The following is a 19,095-nucleotide window of genomic DNA, read 5'->3' as shown; positions in this document are numbered from 1 at the left end:
AGCCAATCAGAGAGCAGCAGCACGGCTCACAGCCAATCAGAGAGCAGCAGCACGACTCACAGCCAATCAGAGAGCAGCAGCACGACTCACAGCCAATCAGAGAGGAGCAGCACGGCTCACAGCCAATCAGAGAGCAGCAGCACAGCATCACTATGCATTTCTAGCAAAAAACTAAATGAAAAGTCCCTGAGTCTGATTTTGATTTCAGGGTTCTTTAAAAATATATTTTTACACTACATATAATACACTTATATATATTTTAAGAGACACACATCTGATCTGTAGACTGGAGGAACTTCTCTATTATCTGCAGTTCTGTAACCCTGCGTTTACTGAGAAACAGGAAGGGAAGCAGACGATCTGAACGTTGAACAGACTGTTTACATAAAGACAGCTTCTCCAGCACTTCCTGTCAGATTCCCAGTTTGAGCTCAAAGTCGAGGGGAACATGTTATTACAGGGTAAAGGTGCTGATGTTGTGTTTTATTACACGTTAGAAAACGGGCGACCTGTACGCAGTGAAGGTGTTCAACAACCTGAGCTTCCTGCGGCCGCTGGACGTTCAGATGAGAGAGTTCGAGGTCCTGAAGAAACTGAACCACAAGAACATCGTGAAGCTGTTCGCCGTGGAGGAGGAGGTCTGGGAAACATGACCCTTCATCACACTACCTATTATTATTCTATTCTCATTCATTCATTTTTTTATTTTATTCTTCTTTGTTTTTAAATAATTGTTTTTTGCTGAATTTTCTTATATTATTCTTATTTGTATTTATTTTGTATATTTATTTTTTCTTATTCAGATTCTGATGTCATATTGAATCTTCTGTCTGTGTTCTCCTCAGCTCAGACGTGTTTAATGTGTTTCCTCTCTCAGTCTAACACCCGGCACAAGGTGCTGGTGATGGAGTATTGTCCATGTGGAAGCCTCTACACCGTCCTCGAGGAATCCTCCAACGCATACGGACTGCCGGAGGACGAGTTCCTCATCGTGCTGCACGACGTCGGTCAGTCACTCAGAAAAGGACTCATGTCGGGGGTTAGGACTCATGTCAGGGGTTAGGACTCATGTCAGGGATTAGGACTCATGTCAGGGGTTAGGACTCTTGTCAGGGTTTAGGACTCATGTCAGGATTTAGGACTCTTGTCAGGGGTTAGGACTCATGTCAGGGGTTAGGACTCATGTCAGGGGTTAGGACTCTTGTCAGGGTTTAGGACTCATGTCAGGATTTAGGACTCTTGTCGGGGGTTAGGACTCATGTCGGGGGTTAGGACTCATGTCAGGGGTTAGGACTCATGTCAGGGGTTAGGACTCTTGGGGTTAGGACTCATGTCAGGGGTTAGGACTCATGTCAGGGGTTAGGACTCATGTCAGGGGTTAGGACTCTTGTCAGGGGTTAGGACTCTTGTCAGGGGTTAGGACTCTTGTCAGGGGTTAGGACTCATGTCAGGGGTTAGGACTCTTGTCAGGGGTTAGGACTCTTGTCAGGGGTTAGGACTCTTGTCAGGGGTTAGGACTCTTGTCAGGGGTTAGGACTCATGTCAGGGGTTAGGACTCTTGTCAGGGGTTAGGACTCTTGTCAGGGGTTAGGACTCTTTCCTGTTTTTATAGACTTCTTGCACTGTGTTTTATTTGTGTGTGTGTGTGTGTGTGTGTGTGTGTGTGTGTGTGTGTGTGTGTGTGTGTGTGTGTGTGTGTGTGTGTGTGTGTGTGTGTGTGTGTGTGTGTGTGTGTGTGTGTGTGTGTGTGTGTGTGTGTGTGTGTGTGTGTGTGTGTGTGTGTGTGTGTGTGTGTGTGTGTGTGTGTGTGTGTGTGTGTGTGTGTCTCAGTGGCGGGGATGAACCACCTGAGGGAGTACGGCATCGTGCACAGAGACATAAAGCCAGGGAACATCATGCGAGTGATCGGAGAGGGCGGGCGCTCCGTCTACAAACTGACCGACTTCGGAGCGGCTCGAGAACTGGAGGACGACGAGCAGTTTGTGTCTCTGTACGGGACAGAGGAGTACCTGGTGAGGATACACACCTGTTACACACCTGGGGAGAGTACACACACACCTGTAACACACCTGGTGAGGATGCACACCTGTTACACACCTGGGGAGAGTACACACACACCTGTTACACAGCTGGTGAGAGTACACATACTAACACACCTGGGGAGAGTACACATACTAACACACCTGGGGAGAGTACACATACTAACACACCTGGGGAGAGTACACATACTAACACACCTGGGGAGAGTACACACACTAACACACCTGGGGAGAGTACACATACTAACACACCTGGGGAGAGTACACATACTAACACACCTGGGGAGAGTACACATACTAACACACCTGGGGAGAGTACACACACTAACACACCTGGGGAGAGTACACATACTAACACACCTGGGGAGAGTACACACACTAACACACCTGGGGAGAGTACACATACTAACACACCTGGGGAGAGTACACACACTAACACACCTGGGGAGAGTACACATACTAACACACCTGGGGAGAGTACACATACTAACACACCTGGGGAGAGTACACACACTAACACACCTGGGGAGAGTACACATACTAACACACCTGGGGAGAGTACACATACTAACACACCTGGGGAGAGTACACACACTAACACACCTGGGGAGAGTACACACACTAACACACCTGGGGAGAGTACACACACTAACACACCTGGGGAGAGTACACACACACCTGTTACCCTCTCCCCTGGTGTTGTCCCAGTAGTTGTTTACCCTCTCCTCAGGTGTTGTCCCAGTAGTTGTTTACCCTCTCCTCTGGTGTTGTCCCAGTAGTTGTTTACCCTCTCCTCTGGTGTTGTCTCAGTAGTTGTTTACCCTCTCCTCAGGTGTTGTCCCAGTAGTTGTTTACCCTCTCCTCAGGTGTTGTCCCAGTAGTTGTTTACCCTCTCCTCTGGTGTTGTCTCAGTAGTTGTTTACCCTCTCCTCAGGTGTTGTCTCAGTAGTTGTTTACCCTCTCCTCAGGTGTTGTCCCAGTAGTTGTTTACCCTCTCCTCTGGTGTTGTCCCAGTAGTTGTTTACCCTCTCCTCTGGTGTTGTCCCAGTAGTTGTTTACCCTCTCCTCTGGTGTTGTCTCAGTAGTTGTTTACCCTCTCCTCAGGTGTTGTCCCAGTAGTTGTTTACCCTCTCCTCTGGTGTTGTCCCAGTAGTTGTTTACCCTCTCCTCTGGTGTTGTCTCAGTAGTTGTTTACCCTCTCCTCAGGTGTTGTCCCAGTAGTTGTTTACCCTCTCCTCTGGTGTTGTCTCAGTAGTTGTTTACCCTCTCCTCAGGTGTTGTCCCAGTAGTTGTTTACCCTCTCCTCTGGTGTTGTCCCAGTAGTTGTTTACCCTCTCCTCTGGTGTTGTCTCAGTAGTTGTTTACCCTCTCCTCAGGTGTTGTCCCAGTAGTTGTTTACCCTCTCCCCTGGTGTTGTCCCAGTAGTTGTTTACCCTCTCCTCTGGTGTTGTCTCAGTAGTTGTTTACCCTCTCCTCAGGTGTTGTCCCAGTAGTTGTTTACCCTCTCCTCTGGTGTTGTCTCAGTAGTTGTTTACCCTCTCCTCAGGTGTTGTCCCAGTAGTTGTTTACCCTCTCCTCAGGTGTTGTCCCAGTAGTTGTTTACCCTCCTCTGGTGTTGTCCCAGTAGTTGTTTACCCTCTCCCTTGGTGTTGTCCCAGTAGTTGTTTACCCTCTCCCCTGGTGTTGTCCCAGTAGTTGTTTACCCTCTCCTCTGGTGTTGTCCCAGTAGTTGTTTACCCTCTCCTCTGGTGTTGTCCCAGTAGTTGTTTACCCTCTCCTCAGGTGTTGTCCCAGTAGTTGTTTACCCTCTCTTCAGGTGTTGTCCCAGTAGTTGTTTACCCTCTCCTCAGGTGTTGTCCCAGTAGTTGTTTACCCTCTTTTCAGGTGTTGTCCCAGTAGTTGTTTACCCTCTCCTCTGGTGTTGTCCCAGTAGTTGTTTACCCTCTCTTCAGGTGTTGTCCCAGTAGTTGTTTACCCTCTCCCCTGGTGTTGTCCCAGTAGTTGTTTACCCTCTCTTCAGGTGTTGTCCCAGTAGTTGTTTACCCTCTCCTCAGGTGTTGTCCCAGTAGTTGTTTACCCTCTCTTCAGGTGTTGTCCCAGTAGTTGTTTACCCTCTCCCCTGGTGTTGTCCCAGTAGTTGTTTACCCTCTCTTCAGGTGTTGTCCCAGTAGTTGTTTACCCTCTCTTCAGGTGTTGTCCCAGTAGTTGTTTACCCTCTCCTCAGGTGTTGTCCCAGTAGTTGTTTACCCTCTCTTCAGGTGTTGTCCCAGTAGTTGTTTACCCTCTCTTCAGGTGTTGTCCCAGTAGTTGTTTACCCTCTCCTCTGGTGTTGTCCCAGTAGTTGTTTACCCTCTCCTCAGGTGTTGTCCCAGTAGTTGTTTACCCTCTCCTCTGGTGTTGTCCCAGTAGTTGTTTACCCTCTCCTCAGGTGTTGTCCCAGTAGTTGTTTACCCTCTCCTCAGGTGTTGTCCCAGTAGTTGTTTACCCTCTCCTCAGGTGTTGTCCCAGTAGTTGTTTACCCTCTCTTCAGGTGTTGTCCCAGTAGTTGTTTACCCTCTCTTCAGGTGTTGTCCCAGTAGTTGTTTACCCTCTCCTCAGGTGTTGTCCCAGTAGTTGTTTACCTTCTCCTCAGGTGTTGTCCCAGTAGTTGTTTACCCTCTCCTCAGGTGTTGTCCCAGTAGTTGTTTACCCTCTCCTCAGGTGTTGTCCCAGTAGTTGTTTACCCTCTCCCCTGGTGTTGTCCCAGTAGTTGTTTACCCTCTCCTCAGGTGTTGTCCCAGTAGTTGTTTACCCTCTCCTCTGGTTTTGTCCCAGTAGTTGTTTACCCTCTCCTCAGGTGTTGTCCCAGTAGTTGTTTACCCTCTCCTCAGGTGTTGTCCCAGTAATTGTTTACCCTCTCCTCAGGTGTTGTCCCAGTAGTTGTTTACCCTCTCCTCAGGTGTTGTCCCAGTAGTTGTTTACCCTCTCCCCTGGTGTTGTCCCAGTAGTTGTTTACCCTCTCCCCTGGTGTTGTCCCAGTAGTTGTTTACCCTCTCACCTGGTGTTGTCCCAGTAGTTGTTTACCCTCTCCTCAGGTGTTGTCCCAGTAGTTGTTTACCCTCTCCTCTGGTGTTGTCTCAGTAGTTGTTTACCCTCTCCTCTGGTGTTTTCCCAGTAGTTGTTTACCCTCTCCTCTGGTGTTGTCTCAGTAGTTGTTTACCCTCTCCTCTGGTGTTGTCTCAGTAGTTGTTTACCCTCTCCTCTGGTGTTTTCCCAGTAGTTGTTTACCCTCTCCTCTGGTGTTGTCTCAGTAGTTGTTTACCCTCTCCTCTGGTGTTGTCTCAGTAGTTGTTTACCCTCTCCTCTGGTGTTGTCTCAGTAGTTGTTTACCCTCTCCTCTGGTGTTGTCTCAGTAGTTGTTTACCCTCTCCTCTGGTGTTGTCTCAGTAGTTGTTTACCCTCTCCTCTGGTGTTGTCTCAGTAGTTGTTTACCCTCTCCTCTGGTGTTGTCTCAGTAGTTGTTTACCCTCTCCTCAGGTGTTGTCCCAGTAGTTGTTTACCCTCTCCTCTGGTGTTGTCTCAGTAGTTGTTTACCCTCTCCTCTGGTGTTTTCCCAGTAGTTGTTTACCCTCTCCTCTGGTGTTGTCTCAGTAGTTGTTTACCCTCTCCTCTGGTGTTGTCTCAGTAGTTGTTTACCCTCTCCTCTGGTGTTGTCTCAGTAGTTGTTTACCCTCTCCTCAGGTGTTGTCCCAGTAGTTGTTTACCCTCTCCTCTGGTGTTGTCTCAGTAGTTGTTTACCCTCTCATCTGGTGTTGTCCCAGTAGTTGTTTACCTTCTCCTCAGGTGTTGTCCCAGTAGTTGTTTACCCTCTCCCCTGGTGTTGTCCCAGTAGTTGTTTACCCTCTCCTCAGGTGTTGTCCCAGTAGTTGTTTACCCTCTCCTCTGGTGTTGTCCCAGTAGTTGTTTACCCTCTCCTCAGGTGTTGTCCCAGTAGTTGTTTACCCTCTCCCCTGGTGTTGTCCCAGTAGTTGTTTACCCTCTCCTCTGGTGTTGTCCCAGTAGTTGTTTACCCTCTCCCCTGGTGTTGTCCCAGTAGTTGTTTACCCTCTCCCCTGGTGTTGTCCCAGTAGTTGTTTACCCTCTCCCCTGGTGTTGTCCCAGTAGTTGTTTACCCTCTCCCCTGGTGTTGTCCCAGTAGTTGTTTACCCTCTCCCCTGGTGTTGTCCCAGTAGTTGTTTACCCTCTCCTCTGGTGTTGTCTCAGTAGTTGTTTACCCTCTCCTCTGGTGTTTTCCCAGTAGTTGTTTACCCTCTCCTCTGGTGTTGTCTCAGTAGTTGTTTACCCTCTCCTCTGGTGTTGTCTCAGTAGTTGTTTACCCTCTCCTCTGGTGTTTTCCCAGTAGTTGTTTACCCTCTCCTCAGGTGTTGTCCCAGTAGTTTTTTACCCTCTCCCCTGGTGTTGTCCCAGTAGTTGTTTACCCTCTCCTCAGGTGTTGTCCCAGTAGTTGTTTACCCTCTCCCCTGGTGTTGTCCCAGTAGTTGTTTACCCTCTCCTCTGGTGTTGTCCCAGTAATTGTTTACCCTCTCCTTCTGTGGTGTTATTCCCGCAGCACCCGGACATGTACGAGCGAGCCGTTCTGAGGAAGGATCACCAGAAGAAGTACGGAGCAACGGTGGATCTGTGGAGCATCGGAGTCACTTTCTACCACGCAGCGAGCGGCAGCCTCCCCTTCAGACCGTTTGAGGGGCCGCGGCGCAACAAGGAGGTCATGTAAGAGGAGGAAACATCACTAACACATATATATACTTTATTCAACAAGGAGGCCATGAGAGAGGAGGAAACATCACTAACACATATATATACTTTATTCAACAAGGAGGTCATGTAAGAGGAGGAAACATCACTAACACATATATATACTTTATTCAACAAGGAGGCCATGAGAGAGGAGGAAACATCACTAACACATATATATACTTTATTCAACAAGGAGGCCATGAGACTGTTTTCTGACTGTATGTTTGTGTCTCAGGTATAAAATCATCACAGAGAAACCTTCAGGAACGATCTCCGGTCACCAGAAGAGTGAGAACGGGAAGATCGAGTGGAACACCGAGATGCCCGTCTCCTGCAGCCTCTCCAAGTCAGAGACACTCCTACATCTCACCAAACACTCGTTAAAATGTGTTTTAACGTTATAAATATGTGTTTAAATGTTCGTCACGTTGCATACTTCAGAAACACTTCTGCTGTCTGCGTTTCACATTTAGACTTTAACCCTTAAGTTACACATTTATAAAAATGTTACCTGGATATTAAATGTTGAATTGATATTCTAATTATTTTGTTTCCAGGGGTCTTCAGAGCCTTTTGACCCCGGTGCTCGCCAACATCCTGGAGGCGGATCAGGAGAAATGTTGGGGATTCGATCAGTTTTTCGCCGAAACAAACGATATCCTTCATCGAACCATCGTCAACGTGTTCAGCCTTCAACAAGCAACGCTGCACCATATCTACATCCACCAGTACAACACGTACGTTATATTATTAAACCATATCTACATCCACCGGTACAACACGTACGTTACGTTATTAAACCATAGCTACATCCACCAGTACAACACGTACGTTACGTTATTAAACCATAGCTACATCCACCAGTACAACACGTACGTTACGTTATTAAACCATAGCTACATCCACCAGTACAACACGTATGTTACGTTATTAAACCATAGCTACATCCACCAGTACAACACGTACGTTACGTTATTAAACCATGTCTACATCCACCAGTACAACACGTACGTTACGTTATTAAACCATAGCTACATCCACCAGTACAACACGTACGTTACGTTATTAAACCATGTCTACATCCACCAGTACAACACGTACGTTACGTTATTAAACCATAGCTACATCCACCAGTACAACACGTACGTTACGTTATTAAACCATTTCTACATCCACCAGTACAACACGTACGTTACGTTATTAAACCATAGCTACATCCACCAGTACAACACGTACGTTACGTTATTAAACCATAGCTACATCCACCAGTACAACACGTATGTTACGTTATTAAACCATAGCTACATCCACCGGTACAACACATACGTTACGTTATTAAACCATGTCTACATCCACCAGTACAACACGTACGTTATATTATTAAACCATAGCTACATCCACCAGTACAACACGTACGTTACGTTATTAAACCAAAGCTACATCCACCAGTACAACACGTACGTTACGTTATTAAACCATAGCTACATCCACCAGTACAACACGTACGTTACGTTATTAAACCATGTCTACATCCACCAGTACAACACGTACGTTATATTATTAAACCATAGCTACATCCACCAGTACAACACGTACGTTACGTTATTAAACCAAAGCTACATCCACCAGTACAACACGTACGTTACGTTATTAAACCATAGCTACATCCACCAGTACAACACGTACGTTATATTATTAAACCATAGCTACATCCACCAGTACAACACGTACGTTACGTTATTAAACCATATCTACATCCACCAGTACAACACGTACGTTACGTTATTAAACCATAGCTACATCCACCAGTACAACACGTACGTTACGTTATTAAACCATAGCTACATCCACCAGTACAACACGTACGTTACGTTATTAAACCATATCTACATCCACCAGTACAACACGTACGTTATATTATTAAACCATATCTACATCCACCAGTACAACACGTACGTTATATTATTAAACCATAGCTACATCCACCGGTACAACACGTACGTTATATTATTAAACCATAGCTACATCCACCGGTACAACACGTACGTTATATTATTAAACCATAGCTACATCCACCAGTACAACACGTACGTTACGTTATTAAACCATAGCTACATCCACCGGTACAACACGTACGTTACGTTATTAAACCATAGCTACATCCACCGGTACAACACGTACGTTATATTATTAAACCATAGCTACATCCACCGGTACAACACGTACGTTATATTATTAAACCATATCTACATCCACCAGTACAACACGTACGTTACGTTATTAAACCATATCTACATCCACCAGTACAACACGTACGTTACGTTATTAAACCATAGTTACATCCACCAGTACAACACGTACGTTATATTATTAAACCATAGCTACATCCACCGGTACAACACGTACGTTATATTATTAAACCATAGCTACATCCACCAGTACAACACGTACGTTACGTTATTAAACCATAGCTACATCCACCGGTACAACACGTACGTTATATTATTAAACCATAGCTACATCCACCAGTACAACACGTACGTTATATTATTAAACCATAGCTACATCCACCAGTACAACACGTACGTTATATTATTAAACCATAGCTACATCCACCGGTACAACACGTACGTTATATTATTAAACCATAGCTACATCCACCGGTACAACACGTACGTTATATTATTAAACCATAGCTACATCCACCGGTACAACACGTACGTTATATTATTAAACCATAGCTACATCCACCGGTACAACACGTACGTTATATTATTAAACCATAGCTACATCCACCGGTACAACACGTACGTTATATTATTAAACCATAGCTACATCCACCGGTACAACACGTACGTTATATTATTAAACCATAGCTACATCCACCGGTACAACACGTACGTTATATTATTAAACCATAGCTACATCCACCGGTACAACACGTACGTTATATTATTAAACCATAGCTACATCCACCGGTACAACACGTACGTTATATTATTAAACCATAGCTACATCCACCGGTACAACACGTACGTTATATTATTAAACCATAGCTACATCCACCGGTACAACACGTACGTTATATTATTAAACCATAGCTACATCCACCGGTACAACACGTACGTTATATTATTAAACCATAGCTACATCCACCAGTACAACACGTACGTTATATTATTAAACCGTATCTACATCCACCAGTACAACACGTACGTTATATTATTAAACCATAGCTACATCCACCGGTACAACACGTACGTTATATTATTAAACCATAGCTACATCCACCGGTACAACACGTACGTTATATTATTAAACCATAGCTACATCCACCGGTACAACACGTACGTTATATTATTAAACCATAGCTACATCCACCGGTACAACACGTACGTTATATTATTAAACCATAGCTACATCCACCGGTACAACACGTACGTTATATTATTAAACCATAGCTACATCCACCGGTACAACACGTACGTTATATTATTAAACCATAGCTACATCCACCAGTACAACACGTATGTTATATTATTAAACCATAGCTACATCCACCAGTACAACACGTACGTTATATTATTAAACCATAGCTACATCCACCAGTACAACACGTACGTTATATTATTAAACCATAGCTACATCCACCAGTACAACACGTACGTTATATTATTAAACCATATCTACATCCACCAGTACAACACGTACGTTATATTATTAAACCATAGCTACATCCACCAGTACAACACGTACGTTATATTATTAAACCATATCTACATCCACCGGTACAACACGTACGTTACGTTATTAAACCATAGCTACATCCACCAGTACAACACGTACGTTACGTTATTAAACCATAGCTACATCCACCGGTACAACACGTACGTTACGTTATTAAACCATAGCTACATCCACCGGTACAACACGTACGTTATATTATTAAACCATAGCTACATCCACCGGTACAACACGTACGTTATATTATTAAACCATAGCTACATCCACCAGTACAACACGTACGTTATATTATTAAACCATAGCTACATCCACCGGTACAACACGTACGTTACGTTATTAAACCATAGCTACATCCACCAGTACAACACGTACGTTATATTATTAAACCATAGCTACATCCACCGGTACAACACGTACGTTATATTATTAAACCATAGCTACATCCACCAGTATAACACGTACGTTATATTATTAAACCATAGCTACATCCACCGGTACAACACGTACGTTATATTATTAAACCATAGCTACATCCACCAGTACAAGACGTACGTTACGTTATTAAACCATATCTACATCCACCAGTACAACACGTACGTTATATTATTAAACCATAGCTACATCCACCGGTACAACACGTACGTTATATTATTAAACCATAGCTACATCCACCAGTATAACACGTACGTTATATTATTAAACCATATCTACATCCACCAGTACAACACGTACGTTATATTATTAAACCATAGCTACATCCACCGGTACAACACGTACGTTATATTATTAAACCATAGCTACATCCACCAGTATAACACGTACGTTATATTATTAAACCATATCTACATCCACCAGTATAACACGTACGTTATATTATTAAACCATAGCTACATCCACCAGTACAACACGTACGTTATATTATTAAACCATAGCTACATCCACCGGTACAACACGTACGTTATATTATTAAACCATAGCTACATCCACCTGTACAACACGTACGTTACATTATTAAACCATAGCTACATCCACCGGTACAACACGTACGTTACGTTATGAAACCATAGCTACATCCACCGGTACAACACGTACGTTATATTATTGAGTTTTGAGAAAGGAAATCTGAATTTCAGAAGTTTGGTAATAAAAAGGGAAAATAAGATTTTGAAAGAAAAGTCTTGATTCTGAGATGTTGTCTTTAAGTGATGTTTGTTCCAAGCTGCTGTTCCCTGTGCGTCCTCAGGGCGGCGCTGTTCCAGGAGCTGTTGTCTCGGCGCTGCAGTATCCCGCTCCACCACCAGGAGCTGCATTACGAGGGCCGCCGCCTCGTGCTCGACCCGAACCGCCAGGCGCAGGTTTTCCCCAAAACGTCCCGAGAAAACCCGATCATGCTGCTGAGCCGCGAGGCCGTCGCCACCGTGGGGCTCATCTTCGAGGACCGTACGTTATTTATTCATTTATTACGACTTTATGCATGTTTTTATTCATCTCCCAGGACTGTACGTTATTTATTCATTTATTACTACTTTATGCATGTTTTTATTCATCTCCGAGGACCGTACGTAGAAAACTACTTTATTTAAAACAACTGATGCTGGACAGACTAAAGGTCATGAATGGTTTGTTTATCAATTTAAACATTGGACAGCTTTGTTTGTGTCTTACGTTTTTCATTTTGGCTTTTACTTTGATTTCAGGTAGCAATGAAAGGTTTAGAAAAAAATCCGTTTTGAGAGAAAAAAGGTTTTCAACAAAAAGTCAGAATTTTGGGATTTAGAAGAAAAAACTCGTCATTTTTGAGATTTTCTGAAAAAAAGTCAACATTCTGAGAATTTTTTTTTAAAGTTTGAGATCTTGAGATAACAAAAACAATGACAAATACATATCCTGGTTTGTGTTTGTTTATCAATTCAAACATTTGACAGCTTTCTTAAATGTTACCTAAAAGTGAGTTATTTAGCTTTAATTAGAGCTGCCTCTAACCTGTCTCCGTGTTTCTTCCTCTGCAGCGAGTCCCCCGAAGGTTCAGCCTCGCTACGACCTGGACCTCGACGCCAGCTACGCTAAGGTATATCAAATAACTACAAACACCACCAGTTACCCCCTCGCCCAATACATCTCTAAATTCTGACTATTTTTTCCTTCTGAAAATCCCATTTTGTAAAAAGTTTTTTCCGAAAATCTCAAAATTCCGATCTGTTTTTTTAAATCTCAAATTCAGACTTTTTTTCCTCAAAATATCAAATTGTTACTTTTTCTAAAAATATGAAATTATGACGTTTTTTCTCAAAATATCAAATCAGGACTTTTTTTCTCAAAATTAGAACTTTTTCTTGGAAATCTGCAAAACTATTTTTCTCAAAATGTTTAATTAATGATCGTTTTTGCTGTGTTTATTGTATTTTTGTAACTGGCACTACAATTTCCTTTGGGATAAAAACAGTCTTATCTTAATTATCCTAATATGTAAATGTTGTTGTTGTTGTTGTTGTTGTTGTTTCTAGACGTTTGCTGGAGACGTGGGTCACCTGTGGAAAACCTCTGAGTCTCTGCTGCTTTATCAGGAGCTCGTGAGGAAGGGAGTGCGAGGCCTGATGTGAGTTCAAAACCAGCGAGGCCGTTTGTTGTTGTTGTTGTTGTTGTTGTTGTTGTTGTTGATGAAGACATGCTGAATATGATGGGATGTTGTGTGTGTGCAGAGAGCTGATGAAGGAGGACTACAGTGAGATCCTTCACAAGAAGTCTGAAGTCTTCCATCTCTGCAATTACTGCACCCAAATCCTGCAGAGGACGGAGCAGCTGTGAGACACATTCATTACCCCAGTGGTTCTCAAACCTTTTCTGTCAGGCCCCCCCTTTGGAGAAAAAGAAAAGTCGGGGCCCCCAACAAAAATAGTCAGGCTCAGTGGCGGCGCCAGATATTTCTTTTGGCGTGCTGTGGGGTAGCTTGACGTTTCATAGAGGGCGCTCAAACATTTAGGGTTTCCCATTAATGTCCCGGGCGCTACAGAGGAATGTTCTCCTGCAACACTCCCCACGCACACACAGTGTGACGGTTACAATGAAGGCTCGATCATCAGCTCACGGCATACAGGTGTAAGCAGGGGTCAAGTGCTATTTCTATAGGTGCTGTGTGGACCTCACATAGGGGGGTCCGAGGGCAAGCTCCCCCGGAAGATTTATTTTTTAATATTGAAGTTAAAAGCATTAATCTGGTTAACTTTGAGAGCAACATGAAGAGATCTATGGATACCTCTCTCAACACCCATTTGAAACAGAACTTTTTCTTTATGGATATTTTACAAATCACCCTTTAATGAAACACAGAGACCCAGACGTAATGTCACTTTATCATATTATTTTCGAATCAATCATTTTTTTAATTATGATTTTTTAAAATCTTTTTTTTTTTTTTAATAACCATGTTTCCTCCTGGTCTCTCACCCCCCCCCCGTCATGCCTCTCCCCACTTTGGGAACCACTGCATTAAACAATTTAGTAATATTGATTAAGCTATTTCTTTATTTAGGTATTTATTTTGTTGATTTATAATAAGGTTGTTTATTACATGTTTATTAATTAATTTAGATATTCTTTTAATATATTTCTGTTTGATTTACGTCTTTATTTGTTCTTTTATTTACTTTTCTATTTAAAGCAAATAAAACTAATGTGTTTCTGCTGCAGGTTTGAGGTCATGATGCAGGCCAACATGCTGTCCTCAGAGTACGACGAGATCTGTGACATGCACAAGAAAGTCCTCAGAGTGAGCTCACACACACACACACACACACACACACACACACACACACACACACACACACACACACACACACACACGCACTGTGTACTCTGTGTACTCTGTGTGTATAACAGTGTGTATCAATGTGTGTGTGCAGATCTCTGGTTCTCTGGAGCCCATCGAGCGAACGTCTCAGGATTTGAAGTCTAAGTTCCTCCCCTCCGGGCTGCTGAGTGACAGCTGGATCCTGCAGGTTGGAACGCACCCCGAGGACCGGAAGTGAGCTCACTGCCCGTTTATATTCAATATTCTGCATATCTTTTATTGATAAGCTTAATGAACTTAATGAACACCTCCATCAGAAAGTCCAGCTCTATTTTGCTAAATGTATTAAAATCACATTTTTATTTCATGTTTTTTATTAGTTGAGCTATTTAGTTATAGTTACTTATTTTGTATTGAATTAGTTAGTTAGTTAGTTAATAATTATTTATTTAATGATATGTTTATATTAATGATGCATTATTTATTGATGTATTAATGTAAAACATTGTATTAATGGTTCTATGATGGTTCCCTTCAGTGTGGAGAAGATCAAAGTGCTGCTGGACTCCATCACAGCCATCTACCATCAGTTCAAGAAGGACAAAGCTGAGAGGCGTCAGTGTTTACATTCATCTCATGATAATGAATATCATCTCTAATATGTCTTGAATTGATTCCCTTTTAAAAGATGTATTTATCCTTTCTTTAATCTGCTGTAACTCTCACTCTTCAGGTCTGCCGTACAACGAGGAGCAGATCCACAAATTTGACAAGTAAATAAATATTCTGTGTTTATTTATTAAAATAATATCAGTTCTGCCAATCGGTAAAATCCTTCGTTAATAAAGTTAAACCGTTTCTTGTTTTTTTTAAATCATTTTTGTGGGATAATAATCAGCATAATGTGATCTTTACATTCATATTAATGGTGATTGTGTCCTTCAGGCAGAAGTTGGTGCTTCATGCGTCTAAAGCGCGCTCCCTCTTCACGGAGGAATGCGCCATGAAGTACCGCCTCTTCATCTCCAAGAGCGAGGAGTGGATGAGGTACGGACAGGAAGTGACATCACACGTTGCCATGACACCCTGCTCTGTTGCTAAGCGACTGTGTGTGTGTGTGTGTGTGTGTGTGTGTGTGTGTGTGTGTGTGTGTGTGTGTGTGTGTGTGTGTGTGTGTGTGTGTGTGTGTGTGTGTGTGTGTGTGTGTGTGTGTGTGTGTGTGTGTGTGTGTGTGTGTGTGTGTGTGTGTGTGTGTGTGTGTGTGTGTGTGTGTGTGTGTAGGAAGGTGCATCACGTGAGGAAGCAGCTGCTGGGAGTCTCCTCTCAGCTGATGAACATCGAGAAGGAGATCACTCTGTTGATGGAGCGGGCGCTCAAGGTGACAACAGCATATTGATTTATTACATTTAATTAATTTTCATTACATTTATTTTGTATTCATAGTTATTTTGATCGATTATTTATTTAGCTTGTTGTTTGTTTTAGAAAGTGAGTTATTAATTACATTGTTTACTTATTGAGTGAGTTTATAATTCACATGAGTGTTTATGTATTAATTAATGCTTTTAGTTAATTGAATATGTTAATGAAGTCTTAATTACCTGTGTGTGTGTGTGTGTGTTGTTAAAGCTGCAGGAGCACGTCCCTCAGAAGCTCCTCCCCCTCCTCTCCTCAGGGATGAAGCCTCAAGCTTTCCTCAGCCAGAACACGCTGGTGGAGATGACTCTGGGGTACCTTCATCATCTTCATCATCATCACATGTCACAGGAACATGCAGAACATCATAATAACATGTGTGTTGCTCCTCAGGATGAAGAAGCTGAAGGAGGAGATGGAGGGCGTCGTGAAGGAGCTCAACGAGAACAACCACTTCCTGGAGAGGTAACAGGGTTAATACAGGGTTAGTCTAGCTTAGCACAAACACTGGAGGTGGAACTGCTAGCATGGGGGGTTAATACAGGGTTAGCCTAGCTTAGCACAAACACTGGAGGTGGAACCGCTAGCATGGGGGGTTAATACAGGGTTAGCCTAGCTTAGCACAAACACTGGAGGTGGAGGGGAACTGCTAGCATGGGGGGTTAATACAGGGTTAGCCTAGCTTAGCACAAACACTAGCGGTGGAGGGGAACCGCTAGCATGGGGGGTTAATACAGGGTTAGCCTAGCTTAGCATGAACACTGGAGGTGGAGGGGAACCGCTAGCATGGGGGGTTAATACAGGGTTAGCCTAGCTTAGCACAAACACTGGAGGTGGAGGGGAACTGCTAGCATGGCTCCACAAGAGTTGTATCAACATTTAGGGTTTTTTAATGAGCTGGTGATTTAAATATAATAGATTCAGAGGTTTAAGGTTTTTTAAAGATCAGAGTTAAGACTCTTTAAAAGGTATTATCTATCAAATTGATAAATACAAATGAGCCTATTGTTTATAAAGCTTTATTTAAAATGTTAGTGAAATGTAAGAGATGTATTATCAGATGTAATCCTCTCTTCAGAAGGAGCGATGCTAACACTTTCCCTCCACTCCCAGTGTTTGTGCTAAGCTAAGCTACGTCCTGGATGAGGCACATTTTTATTTAATGAATGTTTTTGTTTCCAGGTTCGGGACTCTGACGCTGGACGGGGGTCTGAGAGGCTGAACGGGGGTCTGAGAGGATGAACGGGGGTCTGAGAGGATGAACGGGGGTCTGAGAGGATGAATAGGTCTCTTGAGTGTTTCTCCGGAGGTTTCTGCAGTGTGTAAATATCTTGAAGAGTTTCCTGTAAATAATAATAACTGTCAGAAACAGCTTTTCTACTTCCTGTTACTGCTGCTTCAAACACGCTTTAAACGCTGTCAGAAAATCCCTTAAGTATTTCTTCATTTACCCTTTAAAACACAGACTATGGTGAACGATTAATTAGGACATTAATAATAAACCTAAGGTGTTATTAAGTGTACGGGATTTTTCAAAATGATTTATTACATTTAAGGGAACATTTAAGTATTCCCTTAAATATACAAAATAATACTTTTTTTTTTTTTTAATATTCAATTTAAAAATAAATTCTGCCAAATATACGGATGTTTTAAAATGAGATTTCAGGGTAAATTAAGGATTATTTAAGTGTTTTTTTAAGGGGTTATTGTATCCATGGGTTGAAATAAATTAAGATATTTTTAAGGTTTTTTCTGCATTCTAAAGAAACTTAAAAGTAAGGGTAACTTTTGAGGCTATTTCAAGGAGTTTTTAACCCTTAAGAAAAGGCCTTAACTGAGCAGAAAGACTATTAAAAATACCTTAATATAAAACCCTTAATTATCTTTAATTAATCTAATGTGTAACCTGATGGCCTTTTAAAGTGAAATAGAAGTGGTTTTAGTTTAAAGATTACCTTTGTTCATTATTTATTGTTCTTGAAGGCCGATCAATAATGAACGAGTTGAATCATTTATTAGTTAATCATATATCGATGAGTCTCTGGTCAGTATCCATCTCTTCCTTTCAGAAACATGTTTATTATTCGTGTTGTCGGTAATCAGCGATGGAACAACTTGTAAATAAAGATATCTTATCAAAGCTCTGTTGTGATTGGTCAGCTGCTTGGAGATGTCCCGCCCCTTAGCCTATAATGTGTTGGAGCGCGAGAAGAAGTTACAATTATTAACACAGAATAACCTTTAAAATATATAAAGTTTGATTTATAAATTAATAGATTTAAATCTTTAAAAAGTAAGACGAGTATTAAATAAAATTAAGTTTAAATTGACAACTTTAATTAAATCACAATACAGAAATAACAATGTATTCTGTCCCATTTAACCCTTGTGTGGTGTTGGTGTTACTCAGCCGGTGTTCTGGACCCGTCTGTCTGCTGGACCCGCTGCCTTTTGGGGTTTCAATTCAACACAATCTAACTATCTGATGTAGAAATACTCAACAGATGTTACTTCATCTTCAAGCAATACAAACAGATGGTTCATGTTTGCCCTGTTACATTTGTTAGATCACATTAATGAATTAAAGTGCTGCCTGTTGGTTTGCCCGCTGACCGGCTGCTCCTGTGGATCGCCTTTCCTTGTAACTAGCTGATGCTCCATCTCATCCTCTTCTTCAATCTCATCCGGGTGGTCATTGAAAATGTGTTCTGATGTGTGTTCTTCACAGAAAATGAGCCAAGGTCATTGAGTGTGAGTTTGAAAAAATAATGTATCATATCATTTTTCTTTAGCTAAATAATGAAAAGGGGTCCCACGGTCCCGAACACCATCAAGAGTTAAGAGGTTTCATTTAGATAGTTACAGAGTCAATACTAAAAGATAAAACCAATTTAAAATGATGATTAGATGATACTAAGTTGTAATAGATGACTAAATTGTAATAGTGCTTTTAATATGTTTACACTCATTTAAATATTAATATTTTTGTTTATTTATCTCTTTTAAAATGATTAACATTCTCTTATTTTCACATTTTATTTAATTCCTACTAAATGTAAATTATTCAATAAAACACCAAAGAGGATTCTGTATAAAAAAAAACTCATTTATATTTGTCTATAATAATGAATAAACAATATTTCATTTAAAACGGACTAAATGCCTTATCCCATTACAACTCTATCCACCAATCAGCAGGGTTCTCGGTTGCCGTGGAGACCGAGCCGTCTCACCGGTCACGCTGTTGCCATGGCGACGTGCTGCGTCAGCCACAGAGAGACAGAGCGTCACTGAGAGAGGAAGGAGACATAACGATCATCATTAAAACAC

The 19,095-nt window shown here is 42.1% G+C and overlaps 1 protein-coding gene across 1 annotated transcript in view; it reads left to right on the top strand.

Moving 5' to 3' along the window:
* Positions 1–17,905, top strand: part of tbk1 (TANK-binding kinase 1) — a 155,657-nt gene extending 137,752 nt beyond the window's left edge. Inside the window, exons 2-20 of the mRNA XM_079653426.1 lie at positions 496–638; positions 878–1,007; positions 1,831–2,012; positions 6,628–6,788; positions 7,051–7,161; positions 7,373–7,552; positions 11,803–11,999; positions 12,569–12,627; positions 13,064–13,155; positions 13,259–13,360; positions 14,247–14,325; positions 14,459–14,580; positions 14,885–14,961; positions 15,080–15,119; positions 15,292–15,393; positions 15,628–15,724; positions 15,976–16,076; positions 16,156–16,227; positions 16,945–17,905. Of these exons, the coding sequence (XP_079509552.1) occupies positions 567–638; positions 878–1,007; positions 1,831–2,012; positions 6,628–6,788; positions 7,051–7,161; positions 7,373–7,552; positions 11,803–11,999; positions 12,569–12,627; positions 13,064–13,155; positions 13,259–13,360; positions 14,247–14,325; positions 14,459–14,580; positions 14,885–14,961; positions 15,080–15,119; positions 15,292–15,393; positions 15,628–15,724; positions 15,976–16,076; positions 16,156–16,227; positions 16,945–16,984 (2,016 nt within the window). The 5' untranslated portion in view covers positions 496–566 and the 3' untranslated portion in view covers positions 16,985–17,905. The remainder of the gene's footprint in view (positions 1–495; positions 639–877; positions 1,008–1,830; positions 2,013–6,627; positions 6,789–7,050; positions 7,162–7,372; positions 7,553–11,802; positions 12,000–12,568; positions 12,628–13,063; positions 13,156–13,258; positions 13,361–14,246; positions 14,326–14,458; positions 14,581–14,884; positions 14,962–15,079; positions 15,120–15,291; positions 15,394–15,627; positions 15,725–15,975; positions 16,077–16,155; positions 16,228–16,944) is intronic.
* Positions 17,906–19,095: the final 1,190 nt, after the last annotated feature.

The sequence above is a fragment of the Notothenia rossii genome (assembly GCF_949606895.1).
Source record: "Notothenia rossii genome assembly, chromosome: 10".
Classification (NCBI taxonomy): domain Eukaryota; kingdom Metazoa; phylum Chordata; class Actinopteri; order Perciformes; family Nototheniidae; genus Notothenia; species Notothenia rossii.
This window is presented reverse-complemented; position numbering and strand designations above follow the sequence as displayed.